Below are 17,401 nucleotides of genomic sequence, written 5' to 3' on the forward strand. Positions count from 1 at the left end.
AACGACTACCGGTCACGTAGAACCGACTGTCGGGGGGAACGAAAAAAAAATTTAATCAACAAAAACAGAAAAAACCCTGTTCTATCATTTGGTGTTTCATGCCCGAGGTTTCGAATCGGTGCACTGCCGAATAGTAGTCACGCACCAACCTATTCGGCTACGCCAGCCGAGTAGATGAACATCGTATTCAATTAGAGAACAAAAACTATAAAAATATGGCAACGTGTGAATAAGATTAACTGAGCTAAAGCTTTTTAATAAATTTCGTCAGTGATATTTTTTTCTTCATTTCTGAAAGTGTTGTCTATTCATAGATTTTTTATTTCTTACAGGCTAACAGAACATTAATTTATGTCTGGTTTAAAAATTTTATTTTTGAACTATACTAACATAACTAAATAAACAATTAAATAAATGTTGTTTATATTGTATATGTATGTATGTATGTTTATACCCATTTTATCTTGTTTGTATTTGGTTAATTTTTTTAAATCGTCTTTTAACACAGATATTAAAACATTCTACCGCAAAGTATATATATCATACACATTTGATACTTTACTTAATTTTAATTTTTACAACTAATGGTGTAATTATAGCGCAATTAAGCATTGAACCAATCAAAAAAATAAATTATACAAAATAGGTGCACTAAACAAGACATTCCGTACAGCGAACTGTACCTTGCACTCAATTACGTAAAACTTAAATTGTGTTATTGTATTAACCTTTATATAATGTGTCTCTTTAAGTTACATTTTAATAATATTAATGTCTTTTTAGGCTGGCATAAAATCTGTTATAAAGATTTTAGCATTTAAAATTGTAACTATAATAAATAATTTTATGCACTAGTATTTTACAATTATTATTACTAAATGTAAGTGTAATTAATATGTGAAGTAAATCAGTAAGTATGCCTTAGTACAGTGTTTTTTGTTTTTGTATTATAATTATGTATATTGTATAAAGGCATTCATAATGTTACTCCTTTCTTGGCCCCCGATCTACCATACCGTATATGGTTGTGTTCGACTGACTTAGATTTTCGAATGCAGGCCAAAGTGTAAACATGTATCCATGTATGTATGTAAGTAAGTATGTATAAAGGAAATACTTTTACAAGTTTCGCTGTTAATTGCTACACTGAATGTTTTCTCGCATTTATTATGTACAACTGTCCGGATGTTGACTTTGTTTTCTTTTAGATTTTGGCTCTTTAGAGTGTTCGATAGATGGCCGCCGGGGATTGCCTAATGTTACAAGAGCACTGGCTACGGCTAAACCTGCAGACTGTCCAGCAGGTGCATACTGTAGACCACCTAAAACATTTGGAATACATAGATGTATTGTACATTTCAGGTATTTGTCAACTTGTAAAAATACAAACCGGTTGGTAAACGAACTAAAAGCGATAATACAGCTGCTCGATTACCACTACAAGGTTCCAGTGCTATGGGGCTGGGACAATCCTAAATAAATTTTTAATAGAATATTAGCTTAGCTACTATACATATTATATGAATATTAGCTTGGGGAGAAAGAAATCCATTATTTTCTGGGTAGATGCTCGCAGTGATCGATTCTCGTAAAGTGTCGATGAAACAATGCAAAGTTTATGACTGCTATCAAGGTGACATTTCACACTAAAAAAATGATTTGCTGTTTTGTGTTTGTTCCAAGGCGAATCCATTAAAGGTGGTATCGGTAAATCAGCTGATTTATTTTTTTCTTTCGTCGTGTCCATGTGGCTGTCAGCCCAGAGTGAAACAGGGCGAATTCATTCTTTGTTTTCTACTTTGCCTATACTTTTCTTTGACAATCAAACGTACAAAATATTGTTGTTGGCCTAGTGCAACCACCTTTAATGAATGTACCTTGGTTTGTTTCATTCAGTTGTGAGATACAGGGTGCTTACAATGGAAGTCAACAAAGAGAAAATTCGGTACATTTTACAGTTCTTCTGTGATAAATGCGAAAATGCAAGCCAGAGTTCTGAATTTGGGAATGTGGTTATGATGCCATGAAAAAGCTCCTCATAAAAATATCTGCCGTTCGGAGTCGGCGTGAAACTGTAGGTCCCTCCATTTGTGGAACAACATTAACACGCACACCACAAATAGGAGGAGGAGCTCGGCCAAACACCTAACAGAAGTGTACGCGCCAATTATTTTTTTTTTTTTTATGATGCCGATACTGCAACAGCTAATTAAGTGCAATTTTGGTTTCGTCGATTCCGTGCAGGCATTTGTTATTTTAAATGAAATGTTGATAAAATCACAGAAATAATCGAAGTTGATCGGCATATTAGTAATCGTAGCGTCGCCCAGGAGCTAAAGACCGACCATAAAACAGTTTTAAACTATTTGCGCAAATATTTTACGCAAAAATAATGGATTTCTTTTTGCCTCAAACTAAAATATACTCACTAAAAATGTGCAAGCAGACATACCTTTTTACGCTTTTTGGTAAGATGTGTTACGCCCTCCATAGTATGCGTTAAATCAATATTATCTCTATTTTCGATTTCCACTACAACCTACGCAAATATTAATATTCACATAAATCAATATAATTCGCTTTTAAATATGTAAGCATGTACACATACCTGGGAAAATGGACGGCTAGCCATTTGTTCCATTTCGACAAATAATCGCTGCCTTCTTCGGAACATATCGTATTTTTGTTTTATTTTCCATAAAACAGCTGCCATTAGGAGGAGCAATAAGAAGCATGTGGAGAATGTTATAAAAAATTGCTGCAAATTAAGCTTTGGATACTGCGAAAAGGCGATCTGTATCCAAATTGGTGGCCGGAAATCACGAACGAATACGTAGAATGTTGTTATGGAACTGTTGTCTTCTAGCGAATGCCCAAAGGAATACTCCGTTTTGGGAAATCGTTGCCTGAACGTGGAACAATTAATGCCCATAAACAAGAGCTTTTCTGGAAAACCAGCACGCTTAACTGAAATATCCATTTTAGCAGGTACACTACATGTTATTGTGAAATCAGCATCGATCTCGGGCTTTTGTGGCGAATTTCGAAAGTTTATTCTCGTAAAATGTCTATCTTCCTTCTTGGATAGATTGAAAGTAAACTGGTAGTCTATTGTGAGCTCGTAATAGCATGATGATTTGATAGGATCGCCGTTGTAATGATTTTGGGTGTCGCATTTTTCACAATGGTCGCCAACTATGCCCTTGGTATTGCAAAAGCATTTTCCCGTATCTGGCTGGCAATTTTCACCTTTCCCATTGCATTCACACTTCTGGCAACTCCCACCATTAATTGGATTTCCCCAATAGCCTTTGTTACATTTCTCACAATGTTGACCAGTTGTGAGATTCGAACACGGTTGTTCGCAGTTAATGTAGTCGGGGCAGTGAGAATGGCCATTACAGTTGCAGCGCGGACATGATGTAAAATACCAGTGTTTTAGTTGGCATTCGCTGGAATCGTATGGTGACAACGCACCGCCAGCAATACATTTGCCTAACCCGGTATTGGAACCATCATCGCACCAACCACAAGCCGGATCATCCAAGCATTGTGCACAACTATTATAGAAACCACATTGCGCACTGGACTGCGCAGCAGTTGAACGACCAACACCAGTATTTGTAGGCGATGAGCGGCACTTTGCAGAATGAGTGGTCCATTCACGGCATTGTCCGTAGGGAAAGCTGGGAGTGTATGCATTGCGATCCACACATCTTTGCTCATTCTGACACCAAATGCAGTCATCTTCCGTGCAGTTGTTGCAAGTTGTCAACGTAGCGCATGGCTGCGGACAAATAATATCTTCGCGGGTGCGATTTAAATGCACACTATTTGACAAGTAAGGCCTACAGCGATTGTGTTCGGCATCCCAACTACATGCCACATTTGCTGAGCAGGCGTGACAGCTGTGCAACTGCTCACAAACTGTAATAATCATAAATTCTTCGGTTTTCGGACAATTTTCTAAACGTTTAATATTTGCCATTGGAGCGGCTGCCGGCACAAATTGTTGATGCTGTTGTTGATGTTTGTTATTAGCTTCATAAAATAACGTAGTTATTGACGTAGTCTCACGACAACGCTCTCTTGTACAAACTCCATTGCCACAATAAGTACAGCCATATGAATTCGAAACACAAGATTGGCAATTACTAAGTTCTTGGCAACGTAGCACATCATTTAGTAACTCTGAAGTCATTGTGATGCGACTTTTCGATGGACAAACCACATAATCGTATTGCTCCCGGCCGAAAATTGCAGAGCGTTGCACTTGAGTTACCGGTATGCAGCGCATTTTTTGCACGTCCCAAATACATTTGACACCTGGCAGACCATTTGTACACTTCTCTTGTTTCGTATAGAAACTGCAGTAACCAGGAGTAAATCGCAGCATATCATTCAACAATTGACCGTTAAAGCCGCCATATATATAAAGTGCGTCCTCGAAAACCACAGCACTGTGTCCAAACCTTCAATAAGAAATTAAAACACAAGCTTTAGTTCGGAAATATAATATTTAAAAGGCTAATAAAAAACTTAAATTCAACAAGGAAAAGGCGCATTCATTAAAGGTGGTGGCACTAGACCAACAACAATGTTTTGTACGTTTGATTGTCAAAGAAAAGTATAGGCAAAGTAGAAAACAAAAAATGTATTCGCCTTGTTTCGTTTTGGGCTGACAGTCATATGAACACCACCACCTTTAATAGATTCGTCTAGGAAACTATTTTGAAATTCATTAAGCAAGTCTCTTTTTCAACAAATGAATAGTTTTCTGACGCCTTGTTGTTTTTGTTGCTGTGACATAATAAACTTCCGAATAAAATTACGGGGAATGCTGCTGGAGTGGCAGTCCTTGGCCGGCTATAAATCCGGGTCGTTCCCGTAGAGTAGAACCGACTGCCACAGGGACGTTTTCTGACGCGTATAGCTCAGTATTCAATTCATTTTCATTACAAAAAGGTGATAATTATTGAAGGAAAATTAAAGTTTAAGTCTAAGTAAACTCAAATGTCACAGGAATGAATCTTCCTGCAAATCGAATCAATGACATTTCATTATTTGGCACAATTTTTATATGTAGGGTATTAAGAGCTAGCCGCCGTAGCCGAATGGTTTAGTGCGTGACTACCATTTGGGAATGCGTAGGTTTGAATCTCCGCGCACGAAACATCAAACGATAAAAAAAGGCAGGCAATGGCAATGACAAATCTCTGGGTGTATTTCTGCTATGAAAAAGCTCCTCATAAAAATATCTGCCGTTCGGAGTCGGCTTGATACTATAGGTCCCTGCATTTATGGAACAATATCAAGAAGCACCACACAAATAGGAGGAGGAGTTTAGTCAAATACCCCAAACGGGTGTAAGCGCCAATTATTTATATATTAAGAACTATAGTCTCGCGCAAAAGTCTAAGATGTTTGAGAAAGTGAAATACAATATTAAAGAAACTCCTCTTCCAAAAAAACATTACAATAGTTTTGTTTTGTATTTACCTGGCCAAATCTATTTGTAAATGTTGCGGCATTTCCTGCACATGCCATGAGTCACAATACACATCGTACACTAATAAATCTTGACTATAACACTTCGCTCCGTAACTCTGTGAAGTATCATTATGAGTGTTGCCTCCAAAAACCATCATTAGACCATGATTTATGAAGTTGGCCGTATGCAGTAATCGGGCACTTGGCGCTGCAGATAATAGTGTCCATGTTCTAGTTGAAGGTTCGTAGGCGTACAATTTCGAACTTAGCACCTGACTGGATTCACTCTCCGAGATAATGCCGCCATAAACGTATACTTTTTCAGTCAAATAATCAAATGCTGCGCTATGACCAAAACCACCTTTCACCACGTAACCAGACGTCTCAACAATTTTCCATTCGCGTGTACCGAAATTAAATTCTTGTACCGTATTCAGGTAACCATATTGTGGTGAATGTCCAAAAATTGCAATCATATACTGGTAATTATTTTTTTCACCATAACCGGGTACCAAGGTCGCCGTATGACCTGCTACACGTAACGGACCGCACATAGCATACGCCGTTAAGGCCGTTGCATTACATAAGTCGCTCTTAACTGTTATGTTTTCCCAAGTTTTGGCAGATACATCAAATGCCCACAGCTCATTCGAAATACCGCGTCCTTCGATTACACCGCCGTACATGAAAATTTTGTCGCCATACATAACTGTAGAAGCTCCATAGCGCTTCTCAGGTATACTACTTCCGCTATCAATATGCAGAGTTTCCCATACATTGCCATTGAAATCATACGTGGTCATAAGTTCACCGCGACCATATGATTCGCCGCCAATTATATGTAGCGTATCACGCCAAACTGCAGCACCATGCGATGCGGTTCCTGGTGGAGGTGGTGACTGTGTCGGATATATAGTGGACCAAACCCCCAGAGCTATCAGCTGGCCGCAATCATTGCCACCAAATCCGTCATTACATACACATCTAAAGACGTTGGAAAATAAATTAAACATATACCTATTAGAAAATTTGGCGTATAAGATGTCATTACAATCGAAATTTTTTAAATTTATTTACACTCATAATATGTATTTTTGCAAGAGGATTACATATTTACCTTTCTTCGTCATCTTTGCATATTCCCTGGCCTTTGTCCTCTGAGCATCCACTAGGGCATGCGGCTACATCACACGCCTCACCCTTATATAAGGTATTACAAATACATTCACCTTCACTGCATCTTCCATTTCCAGAGCATTCAAGATCTAAAATTATATAATACAAATATTAAAAACATGTTCAAAATATAGTTGTTATATATTACATTTGCCAAAGCAAGTGCGTTTGGGGTAGTTCTCGAGCTAGCACCGAGCTAATATAGTCATTTTGCCATCAGCCAAACGTTCCCTATTTAACATGGATAGGGAAGGTTTGGCAAAGCTAAAGTGATCTCATCTGAGAACATGGAATCTTTAAGCCCGAGGCTGCCGCTAGCCCAAGCCCAGAGCTGATATCACAAAAAATATAGTTTTTGAGCAAAGGTTCAGAATTGAACTGGATCTTAAGGCAAATTGGAGTACCATCATATTTTAAAGAAAACTAAAAAAATTTAGCCTGCACTGGTATACAGATGAATTTATGATCTCAAAACAAAGCTGGCTGTGCCGATGAGAAACAGTCAGGCTACATTCAAGGCTTTACCTTTCTTTGAGGTTTATCCTAACTAGTCCTTGAGTGCAAAGAGAAACTAATTTTATTAGGAGTGCACAATCGTATCAGGCTCTTATAAGTCCCAGGACCCATGAGAATACCTCGAAATGAGCGGTTGATGCAGTGGGTAGAGAATCTGGGGCCTCGCTACTAAAATTCCCCGATCTCTTCCTTGCCATGCGTTGAAGGGAAGAGCTAAGGCTAAGTCTTCATTGCGAGGGTGCAATTCAAAGGGATTTTGGCATCTCATAGACCCCCCTAAGGAGAAACTGAGAATGGTAACTGGCATTCTCAAAGGTCAGTGTAGACGCCGCAGTCATCTGTATAGGTTCGGGGGGAGTAAACTTCGGCCAGAAAAAGGGAGTATACGCTCAGCTTTACTGCAGGAACTGGGTTTTGGTGAAGTGTTGTGGTAAGTAGCGGTCACCGTAACCGAATAGGTTGGTGCGTGACTACGATTTGGTAGTGCGTAGGTTCGAATATCCGCGCATGAACATCAAATAGAAAGCTTTTCTAATATTGGTCGCCTATCGGCGAACATGCGATTGTATTTCTGCCATGGAAAAACTCCTGCTAAAAATCATTTATCGTTCGGAGTCGACTTAAAACTGCTAAACTAAAGTCCCTATATTTGTAGAACAACATCAAGACGCACACCACAAATAGGTGGAGGAGCCCGACTTTACAGCTAACAGAAGTATACGCGCCAATTATTTATTTTTTACTTATTTTTTATTGTGGTTGGTAGAGGGCACAAGAGTCCTTTAGGTGGAAGTGCAAACCTCCTGTTATTTTAATTCTAATTATATTTGTAATAGTAATAGCAAAAAATCGGAGATACACTCACCCTCTATAGTCGTAGGACAACCATCCATCTTGTAAGACAGGTTGAAACCAGACATATTGTAGGCATCATCACTAAAAAAATGAAGTAGCGCTGTACCTGATCGAGCGATCACTTGAGGCACTCTTCGTATCGCAAAGTTATCTCTGTACATCAGTCCGCTATAAGGCAATTGAATAGCTTTTTAAAACTTAATTTATCTTAAATATATATGAACTCTTACCTAAAAACAGCTAAGAGCGGGGAGTCCACGCTGTCGCCGTCGTAAATATACAAATGATCCCAACCGCATTCCGTAGCAAACTCACGCAAATGAATGCGAATAGTAGGTGTTCGCAGAGCATTTGCGTGTGGATGTCGAGCGTCAATAAGCCAACTGCATTTAACACTAACCGAATAATTCCCCTGCCCATCGTGAATTGTTCCCGATGGGTGGTATAATCTTAAAGAAAGGAGAACATAAAATATATTCAAACGTAATTATATAAAATATTGTATCCCTTTGCTAATTAAGTTTGGTTGGGGGTAAATACTATCATGTTTTCAACGCAATATAAAATTTTAAATAAAAATGCTCATGCTTTCAGAACTTGCAAACGGTATGCCGAAATTGTACAATGAAGTGCAGTTGCACAGAAACGTAAGGGAAGACGGGTAACCGCTGGATGAATTAATAACATAATGTCCAAAGAAGGGGCCGAAGTAAAGCAAAGATGCCAAATTTGTTGTTAATGTTACTTCTATGAGTGTTTGCGAGAATTTTCGCTGATTAATCTATTGGCGACGATGGGGTGTACACATTTCCACCCGACTGTAGGTTCCATGTTGACGAACGCTTTAAATCTGGCTAAAGGCTATAATTTCAGCAGCACTCAGAAAAATCTTATGCAGTTTATGCTCTTACAACAACAATATTGACACTAACCGGAGGCATAACGCCAAAACGCAGGCTTCTTACCATTTTTTGACTCATTTATTTATATTGTTAGCGCAAGAAGTAAAGTTTTAAAGCAGTAAGTTGTCTAATAACTTTTAGATTTGGAGGGCATTTTAATTTTTGTAAATACTTTTCATGAATCGAAAAACAGTTGTCGAAGCCATGGAGCTCTGTTGGAAAAATGCATTTTCGAAAGGATACGAATAAATGTATTGTATTACTTATGTATATTTACTACTTTTGGAAATCTTTACATGACAACTTGTAAGAATGAAGTCAATTTCATTATTTTGATGAATATGTTTTAATGTTTATTAAGTACGACGGCTCACGGGTGATTGAAATTGTTGCCGTTTGTAGGTCTTATCTCAGCAGAGACCCAACTCCACATATTTGCAAAAATAGTATTATTTTACTTCAATATACAATTGCAAAATATTTTATTCGCGTACGTAAGTATTAATTACGTATTCCAACAAAATATGAATTAAGTGAACTATGATTAATTGCTATGATTTATTTACTATTGGAAACTCTATAAATTTGTACCTTATATAAGATGAAATTGAACCAAAAGAAATTTTTGGATTTCTATTAGTTTTTATGTTTGTTTCGGTCCAATCTCGAGCCAGGGCAAGGTCAGACGTATAGTAAATTATTTTTAAAGTACAAGCGTTAAAAATATCGAGGAGCTGCGCATTTGTAAACTAGTATGAATTTTAAAATTGATAAGTACTGAAACCCGTAATACACTGCTTCTACCTCACCTATGTTAAGATAAGCCACTACTCCCGATTTTTTAAATAAGCAAATATACATATGTATGTGCATATGTTTATATATACAAATGTGTAGTTACAAAGTATAATACGTCATATGCACAAATGAAAAGGTTTTTTTGTTGAAAAATATGAATGTAATATTACAAAACAAATGCCGTGCAGAAGCCACATAATTGCGGAAAAAATTACAATCAAACCAACATAAGAGACGGTAATCAATAACAAGCAGCCCTAAGATTTTCTTTTTTCCAGGTTGAATATCATATAAGCGATCGACCGTTTACAGGAAATGCCAAAACACTGCAGAATATAACATAAAATAGCTTGGCAATCTACGAAAATTAACTTACCTCACTTTTCCTCCACAGAACTGACACTCAGGGCCCTGCCAACCATCTGCACAAAGGCATTGACCATCTTTCTGACACTGGCCTTCATTTTGGCAGTGATTGCCCTGAACTGTACAATTAAAAGCTGCGACACGACTCAACTCACTAAAGCACCCATGGAAGATCAGAAGCAGTAGAAGTAGTAGAAATTTCCGCCGGTATTTTGCATTAAATATGGAAAGATTGTGTGCAGGTGAAATTGATGCTACCGTGATGGAAATATTACAGTTGGAAGACGATAGCATGGGCAATCTTAAAGGCCTCATCGACTTAGCAGGTAAAATAATATTCCAACCTACTAATGGATTTTGTTCTGTTGTGTCTCTATTTTGAGAACACTGTTCCGATTGTGATTGCTGCCGCTGCAAGTCTCGCTTGCCTTTGCTGTTCGGTTTTTTCCTGTAGCATATAAACTGTGTCAAAGCCACACACATTGTTTGCTTTTAATACTTTTCCCGATTACTTAGTAAATACTAATATTTTTTTAGAGCCATTGACTCACATTTTTATAACATATTTTCAATACGATTGTTAACGCCTTAACAAAAAACCTCAAAAAAATAAAGATTTCACCGATCCACCACTCCACCCTTCGCCGATCTGCCTATTCGTTTCGTGTTGGTTTATGTCTCACTTTAAGAAAAATATAAATGCCATTGAAATTGTTTCAATACATGAAAAAAAATATTTGAAATCACTTAAAAATGCTATTTCTTTGACTTAATTTTGCAAGAAGCCCAAATTATTTTCAGACATTTCTACTTTCTTTGACTTTTCTCTTCACAACAACAATTTGCTATTTTTGCGCTACCAGAATGATAGTTTTTTATATTCGAGAATTGCCATACTTCTAAATATTGTTTTACTTTAAAATACATATAAATACATTGACTTTGATCTAATTTGAGCTTTTTATGTAAATTGTCTTTAGAACATTACAAGAACAACCTTAATCGCGTTAACGTCTAATATTATAACCACTTGTTCGATAAATTAATTAAATAGTTTGTAAAGAAATTTATTGGAAAAAATTAATATGCAAAATTAAAACAATAATTTCAAGCATATTTAATTTTTTATTTTTTAAATTAAAAAATGTCTATATAACTTTTTTTTTTTTTGTGTGAATATAAATCATTTAAAATTCTTGCACGTAAAATGTAAAACATTGGAAAAAATGCATCCCTGAATTTTTCTTATTGACTATTCGGGCTTTTACACGACTCTTCGAACTTTCTATTTTCTGTGATTGCGTTGTGAGCAAGGAACACCTTTTTTCAAGAAAAATATTTGGACCAATTAGTAAAAGTGTCCTAATACATATAAAAAAAAATTTTTGCAAAAAAGGTATCGAATTATCCTTAGTTTAAGAAAATAATACACAACAAATTGAGCTTAACAGAAAATTTCAGACTCGGCGAAATTTATAGAATACTGAAATGGCTGAAGTTGAGAAAGTTTCAACTACAGCGACTAGTTCCCCTGAGGCAGTAAAAGGCGCTGATATACCTTTGTCTGAGATCGGGGAAGCAGCCGGCACCAACGCAGTAGAGTTTGGAACTTCGCCGACACAAGAACGATCGAGCAACTCGCACCCTCATGATTCAGAATATGATACGGCCTCTGATCTTGAAGGCGGCGGTGAAGAATACGACGATGATGAGGATGATGACGATTTAGACGATGAAAGTTTGACGGATGGGGAAAGCATGTCAGACGATGATGATGACGACGATGAAGAAGATGGAAGGCAAGGTAACGTTAGTTTAGAGAAAGCTGAAATAGAAGCCCAAAAGAAAGTAGATGAGGATCGTAGCAACCCACAGTATATACCAAAACGGGGAACATTTTATGAGCACGATGATCGTACTGCTGAAGTTGACGTAGATAGGGTAGTAAATTTAGATGGAATCGGAGAACCTCAGGAGGGAGGTGTTGGAGGAGTTAAACCCCCACAATCGCCAACGATTTCTCATGCTTCCAAAACAATGAGAAAATGGCAACCAGCATCAGCTGTAGAACGTTGGAGTCATGACCGTTTCGATGCTTCAGAACAAGCTCCAAAATCACGGTCAGAATTAGTTTCTTCCTACGGTTACGATATCCGTACAGAAGATGCACCACCACGCGCCCGTCGACGTCGTCGATACGGTCGTGGCCCTAGTAAGTATTCTCGTAATTGGGAAGATGAAAGTGCTTACTTAAAGGCAAGTAATAAGGAGCGCAAACCGCCACGTCCTTCTGATTTTCCTGTATTAAATGAGCGTAGTGCCCACAAAACTCGAAAGACACTCGTAACTCGTGAAGAGAAAGAGAATCGAGTAGATAAAAGGTCTAGTGCTGAAAAATCAAGTAGTTCTTCTCGTCCAGCCCAGTTTCAAGAAGAACGCCGTGATATGAAAGGTAATACTAGTAAAAACAAGAACTTCAGTCATCCATCAGGGCACACTGGTCGACAAGCACCAATGGAATTCAAGCAAAAGCAACGTAATGGTCGATATTCTGGTTCATCATATAAAGATTCTCAAAATGTACGCAATGAAGCGCATTATGATAGACAAAATAATCGCCAACAATCTAATGGCCAACAAGGTTCTGGAATGACTGATCATCCACAACAAAAAGTTGGTAATGGAAAACAGCAGACACATTCCAAACACTCTCAAGCAGAAAGTGGTTATGGGCCAGTGGTAGACAACCAGGTCCTCGTCGGTAATAGTAGCAATAGTCACCAATCGTATCAGCAGCAAACGCAGAAATCGTTATCGCAAATTCAACCCCAATCTTCTACTCCATCGATGCGTCAGCAGCCACAATCAAAAAATCCTTCAACTACATCCAATTTATCCCAGCGTCTTCAGCAAGTTCAGAATCGTAACGATCCAAGTCACGTTGGTAGCGTCCAAATGCACGCTTTAGCATCACAAAATCAAATAGTTAGTCAGCAACAGCAATTAACTGGAAATAATGTGGTAATGGGTACTCAACAGAACAGTCAACAACCTCAACCAATACAACAGATCTCACAAGAGCAGAGAGGACCACCAAAACGTTACTCGAGCCTGCGTCGTTCACAACATGAAGCGCAACATATTACTGAACAAATGCAGCAAATGCATCTCCAACAGCAACAACCACCGCCCATGTTAATTCAAGATCAACACATGCTACAAGCAAACCTCATGCAGCTTTATCATCAAGAAAATATTCAAGCTATGCAAGCTCTACAAGCCAACCAGAACCCAAGTCAAACTCAGAAACCGTCTACAGGCTATGCAGCGGTACCGACACCGGCTCAAGGGCCCCCATATGCTGGTGCTGGAACTACTGCAGCCACACCAGCAGCGTTTTATGTTTCTTCCCCTGATGCCTACACTGCCTCTGCCGCCGCTAATCCTCAAGCGCAACCTGCTGGACAGTATGCGCAACAGGGCCCTCAAAACTACCTGCCATCATCTTCTGCAACTGCTACAGCTACAATCGCTTATGCTGGAGGGCCTTCTTCAGGGACCCCACCTCAAGTCGCAGGGCCAGCCGCAGCGCCATTCGGTCCAGCTGCTGCTGTACCCGCCCCAACGGCCACCAGCTCTGCAGGAGCTGCTAGCACCAATAGCAATTCGAACTTTACAAACTATCAAAATTACAATACTGTTGGAGGAACTACATACTTTGTGCCACCAGCACAATCTACTACTCGCCCTGTTGTTTTACCACAACGACGCCCAACAAACGCCATACCCATATTGCCACCATCCGAAAAGAATAAGCAACGCATCGCAGATGCCAAGGACGAAGCAAAAGGTCTCAACAATGCAGCAACACAAGGCGGTTCACAATCATCGGCTCCTATTGGCAGTGCAGAAAACATAGATCATATAATTGATAATATGTTTGTACAACGTCCGGCTTTCCAGCCACCTCAGGCCGCAGCTAATAATCCGGCTCGCAAAAGCTCTTCACCCTCGTCGAATACCGACAATAGCAATGGAGAGAGCAGTGCGAATGTCAGCAGCGGGGGCGGCTTAATCAATTCACCACTTACCGACGATTTTATTGGAAATAATACAGCAAACGGAGAGAAATCTGCCAGTAATAATGCAGAAAATGCTCAATTAGAAAAGACTATTAACAATTCTATAATACTAACACAAGAATGAGATTCTACACCAACTACATACACATAAAAAAAACAAAAAACAAAAAAAAAAACAATGAATTCTGAAAACGAGGAGCTATACTATACGTAGATAGTATATGATAACTAACCATGTCTTTTTTATGAATTGTAATATGTTGTCTTCAATTTGATTTCATTCCTACTTAATGGAATGTTAAAACTCTAAGCAGGCATGGAGTGGATTTCGCGAATTCTTGATTATGGAGTCAAGTCGAAGAATTTATAATAATGGTTCTGTTTTATTGCTTAATCTTTATTCTGCCAAAAGTTAATACGTATTTGCATATATATACACATGAATTTTAATAAATTAACAGTAGCTTTAAAAAATTGTAGTAAAGAATTATCTTATCTTGAAATAGATTTGTTACATTTGAGATATAAATTTGATCTGCATATGTTTAACTTTTCAAAAATACAATCACTTTATTTATTCGACAAATATTTGTTGTCTTTATACAGGGCTCGTCAAGTTTAAGCATTTGTTTCTCAAACTAAAACCTCACAAAAACAAGTTTTTTTGTTGCTCGCTTGGATAATTATTTATTTTGAAAAGGATATCGCATAAATGGAAACCATTTGACATTACGGCAAAATTACGTTCCCACGGTGCTACGTAACTGGAACGGCTCGAATCTATATCCGGGCAAGGACTGTCGTCACTGCAGCAGCATTCCGCGTATATATATGGGGAATGATTAGGCTGCTACAACAACAACAACGGCGAAATAGACACTGTTTCTAACGTTCTCCATCACGTTGGTCAGAGCTTCGATAGATGTGTTGGTGATTTTAAGTCATCGTGTGTTGACTTTCTACTATGCCAAGAGGCTGGTTGGTGTACACTTTGAACGTCAAACTTCAAAAAACCCCATTGGTCTGGTGAGGTTAAATAGCAATAGAAATAACGTTTTGCCATAATTTAAGCCGCTGTAGCCGAATGCGTCGGTGCGTGCCTACCATTCGGAAGTGCGTAGGTTCGAATCTCCGTTATCTAATAATAGTGGTCGCCTCTCGTCAGACAATGGCAAACCTCCGAATGTATTTCTGCCATATAAAAGCTCCTCATGAAAACCATTTGGCGTTCGGAGTGGGCTTAAAACTGTAGATAAATAAAATAGGAGGAGGAGCTCGGCCAAACACTTAACAGAAGTGTACGCGTCAATAATTTTCTTTATTTTATAAGACGATTATTTGAGAAGTTGTTTTGAATGTACGACTGAATAATTTCTGTTGTTGTTGTAGCATACTAAACCCTGTCAGTGCAATGTAGTTACCGGTCGTCTTCGTCTAGTTCTTCTAACGGTAGGCCCACGAAGCGTGCTGTTTCGACAGGTTGCGCTCAGATGGAGAGTGAAGAGGTGGTTAGTGTCGTGCGGAGTGTCTTCACATGCTGGACATATGTTTAGTATGTCGGGGTCGATTCTGAATAGGTAGGAGTTTAACCTGCTACAATACCCAGAACGTAATTGTGCCAAGGTTACGCGGGACTCTCGGGGAAGTTGGAGCTCTTCGTCTGCGATTGGTGGTGGTTGGACTCCGATAACAGCATTCGGGGGTCGGGAGGTTAAGAGGGTGGTGAGAGTCTCCCGACGAATGTCGTTTATGGCCTATGTGTACACTGTCTGATCCAGTAACTGTCTGTTTGTTTTGTCTGAGATCTCGTCCACGTAGTTGAGGAAGTGCCTCCTGATGTGCCTGGGAGGTGGCTCAGGCTCGAGCAGGTGTCTGCATGGGTGAGGCCTGCGGTAACACCCTAACAGAAACTGCTTACTGAGCAGTTTTTTATGCTCCTTAACAGGCAGCATTTGGGCCTCATTATGCAGATCTGCATAATGAGGTGGTGGTTGGTCTCTAATGACGGCATTCAGGGGTTAGGAGTTTAGGAAGGTAGTAAGTGTAGCCCGATGAATGTAATTTATCGGCTGTCTAAATTCCGTCCGCGTGCTTTCGGAGTATGAAGTTGCATTGTTATAAATCTTATATGAATGATATTGTGAAAAGCAATAGATAGAGCTGTCCCATGATTCCTCTTAAAATGGCCAACCCTCTACGGAATTTTTGAGATATGTATGATAAATGCAGTTTAAATTAAATTGATACTTGTGTAGATGAATTGAGCTTCCATAAAAATATAAGCAGATTTTTACTTAGTGGAAATTCCGCTTCCCTAAACATGCATCAAAAACGAAAAAAAACAATGCGGATTTATATCTCACAAACTCAGTTAAATTCCCCAACAATTTCTGTTTTAGTCGTTACACAACCAGACCAAATTTTGTGCGTGGCATACCGACAGCCAGGCTTGTGTTCCGTGTCCCATCTGAAGACATAGAACTTGAAAAAAATTGTTTCTAGCGATGATAGATTCGTTAACTGAACAACCCGAATTTTTCTTACATTCCGAATACCGGACACTTCTGTCCCGAGATCTCGGAATTCAATTCTTTCTCACACCAAGAACTGACTTCGGACTGCATTCAATAAAAATGTATGGTGTATTTTTTATGCTGTTACAAGAAAAACGATTTGCATGAAAATGATTATCCATCCGAAGGAGCAATAGAACACAGGATTCTCCAATTGCTACTGAAGTCCAAAACAGCAACAAGGTCCTCAAATCGCTTGCCGGCCGATTCTGAACTATGCTGCGCCTATCCGATCGCCTGGAACTAGTGGGTCACGGAGGACTAAGCTTCAGACATGCTGAAATACTGCAATTAGGACAGTCACGGAATGCCTTCTGATGTCTCCCCTACAATGCCTACACAATGAGGCGCTAATGATTCCAGTAAAGGAGTTAAACAATGTGCTCAGCAAGTAGTTTCTCTTCCACTCCAGGACAAAACACATTTACAACTACTGGACTGGACAATATTTAGGCAGAACCTAAACGACATCCATCGGGAGACACTTATCACCTTCCTAAACTCCCGACCTATGAATGCCGTAATCGGAATCTAACCACCACCTATTGCAGATGAAGGTCTTCAGCTACGCCGAGAGACCAGCGTAAGACAACCGGTAACTACATTGCACAGATCTTCCAATTGTGGTGCGATTTCAACAACC

General features: G+C 38.9%; 2 protein-coding genes across 4 annotated transcripts; one reads left to right on the plus strand and one right to left on the minus strand.

Annotated features, from left to right (window-relative positions):
• Positions 1 to 283: 283 nt before the first annotated feature.
• Positions 284 to 10,951, minus strand: LOC128855514 (attractin-like protein 1). 2 transcript variants are annotated; one of them, XM_054090474.1, is made up of 10 exons: positions 10,655 to 10,951; positions 10,114 to 10,565; positions 8,268 to 8,486; positions 8,048 to 8,205; positions 6,608 to 6,755; positions 5,500 to 6,474; positions 2,609 to 4,472; positions 2,453 to 2,539; positions 1,391 to 1,472; positions 284 to 1,322 (listed from the first exon to the last, which is right to left on the minus strand). In XM_054090474.1, the coding sequence occupies exons 2-10, from the start codon at positions 10,416 to 10,418 to the stop codon at positions 1,168 to 1,170; spliced, it is 3,993 nt and encodes a 1,330-aa protein (XP_053946449.1). In that variant the 5' UTR covers positions 10,419 to 10,565; positions 10,655 to 10,951; the 3' UTR covers positions 284 to 1,167. The 2 variants fall into 2 exon arrangements, with proteins under 2 accessions (XP_053946449.1, XP_053946448.1); XM_054090473.1 differs by having other exon boundaries at positions 10,114 to 10,951.
• Positions 10,952 to 11,367: 416 nt separating this feature from the next.
• LOC128855516 (protein CASC3) lies at positions 11,368 to 14,364 on the plus strand. 2 transcript variants are annotated; one of them, XM_054090478.1, is made up of 2 exons: positions 11,368 to 11,499; positions 11,555 to 14,364. In XM_054090478.1, the coding sequence occupies exon 2, from the start codon at positions 11,592 to 11,594 to the stop codon at positions 14,307 to 14,309; it is 2,718 nt and encodes a 905-aa protein (XP_053946453.1). In that variant the 5' UTR covers positions 11,368 to 11,499; positions 11,555 to 11,591; the 3' UTR covers positions 14,310 to 14,364. The 2 variants fall into 2 exon arrangements, with proteins under 2 accessions (XP_053946453.1, XP_053946452.1); XM_054090477.1 differs by having other exon boundaries at positions 11,565 to 14,364.
• The last annotated feature ends 3,037 nt before the right edge of the window (positions 14,365 to 17,401 follow it).

The sequence above is a fragment of the Anastrepha ludens genome, chromosome 2, assembly GCF_028408465.1.
Source record: "Anastrepha ludens isolate Willacy chromosome 2, idAnaLude1.1, whole genome shotgun sequence".
NCBI lineage: Eukaryota > Metazoa > Arthropoda > Insecta > Diptera > Tephritidae > Anastrepha > Anastrepha ludens.

What these genes read in the sequence shown, in the direction of transcription:
- LOC128855516 (XM_054090478.1), top strand. Translation starts at nt 11,592, where the DNA reads ATGGCTGAAGTTGAGAAAGTTTCAACTACAGCGACTAGTTCCCCTGAG.
- LOC128855514 (XM_054090473.1), bottom strand. Translation starts at nt 10,586, where the DNA reads ATGTGTGTGGCTTTGACACAGTTTATATGCTACAGGAAAAAACCGAAC. An exon ending in TTCTGTGGAGGAAAAGTGAG is followed by an intron (nt 8,487 to 10,113) that starts GTAAGTTAATTT and finishes CCTTTCTTTAAG; the next exon opens with ATTATACCACCCATCGGGAA. An exon ending in TTACCAAAAAGCGTAAAAAG is followed by an intron (nt 1,473 to 2,452) that starts GTATGTCTGCTT and finishes AAATTTATTTAG; the next exon opens with GATTGTCCCAGCCCCATAGC.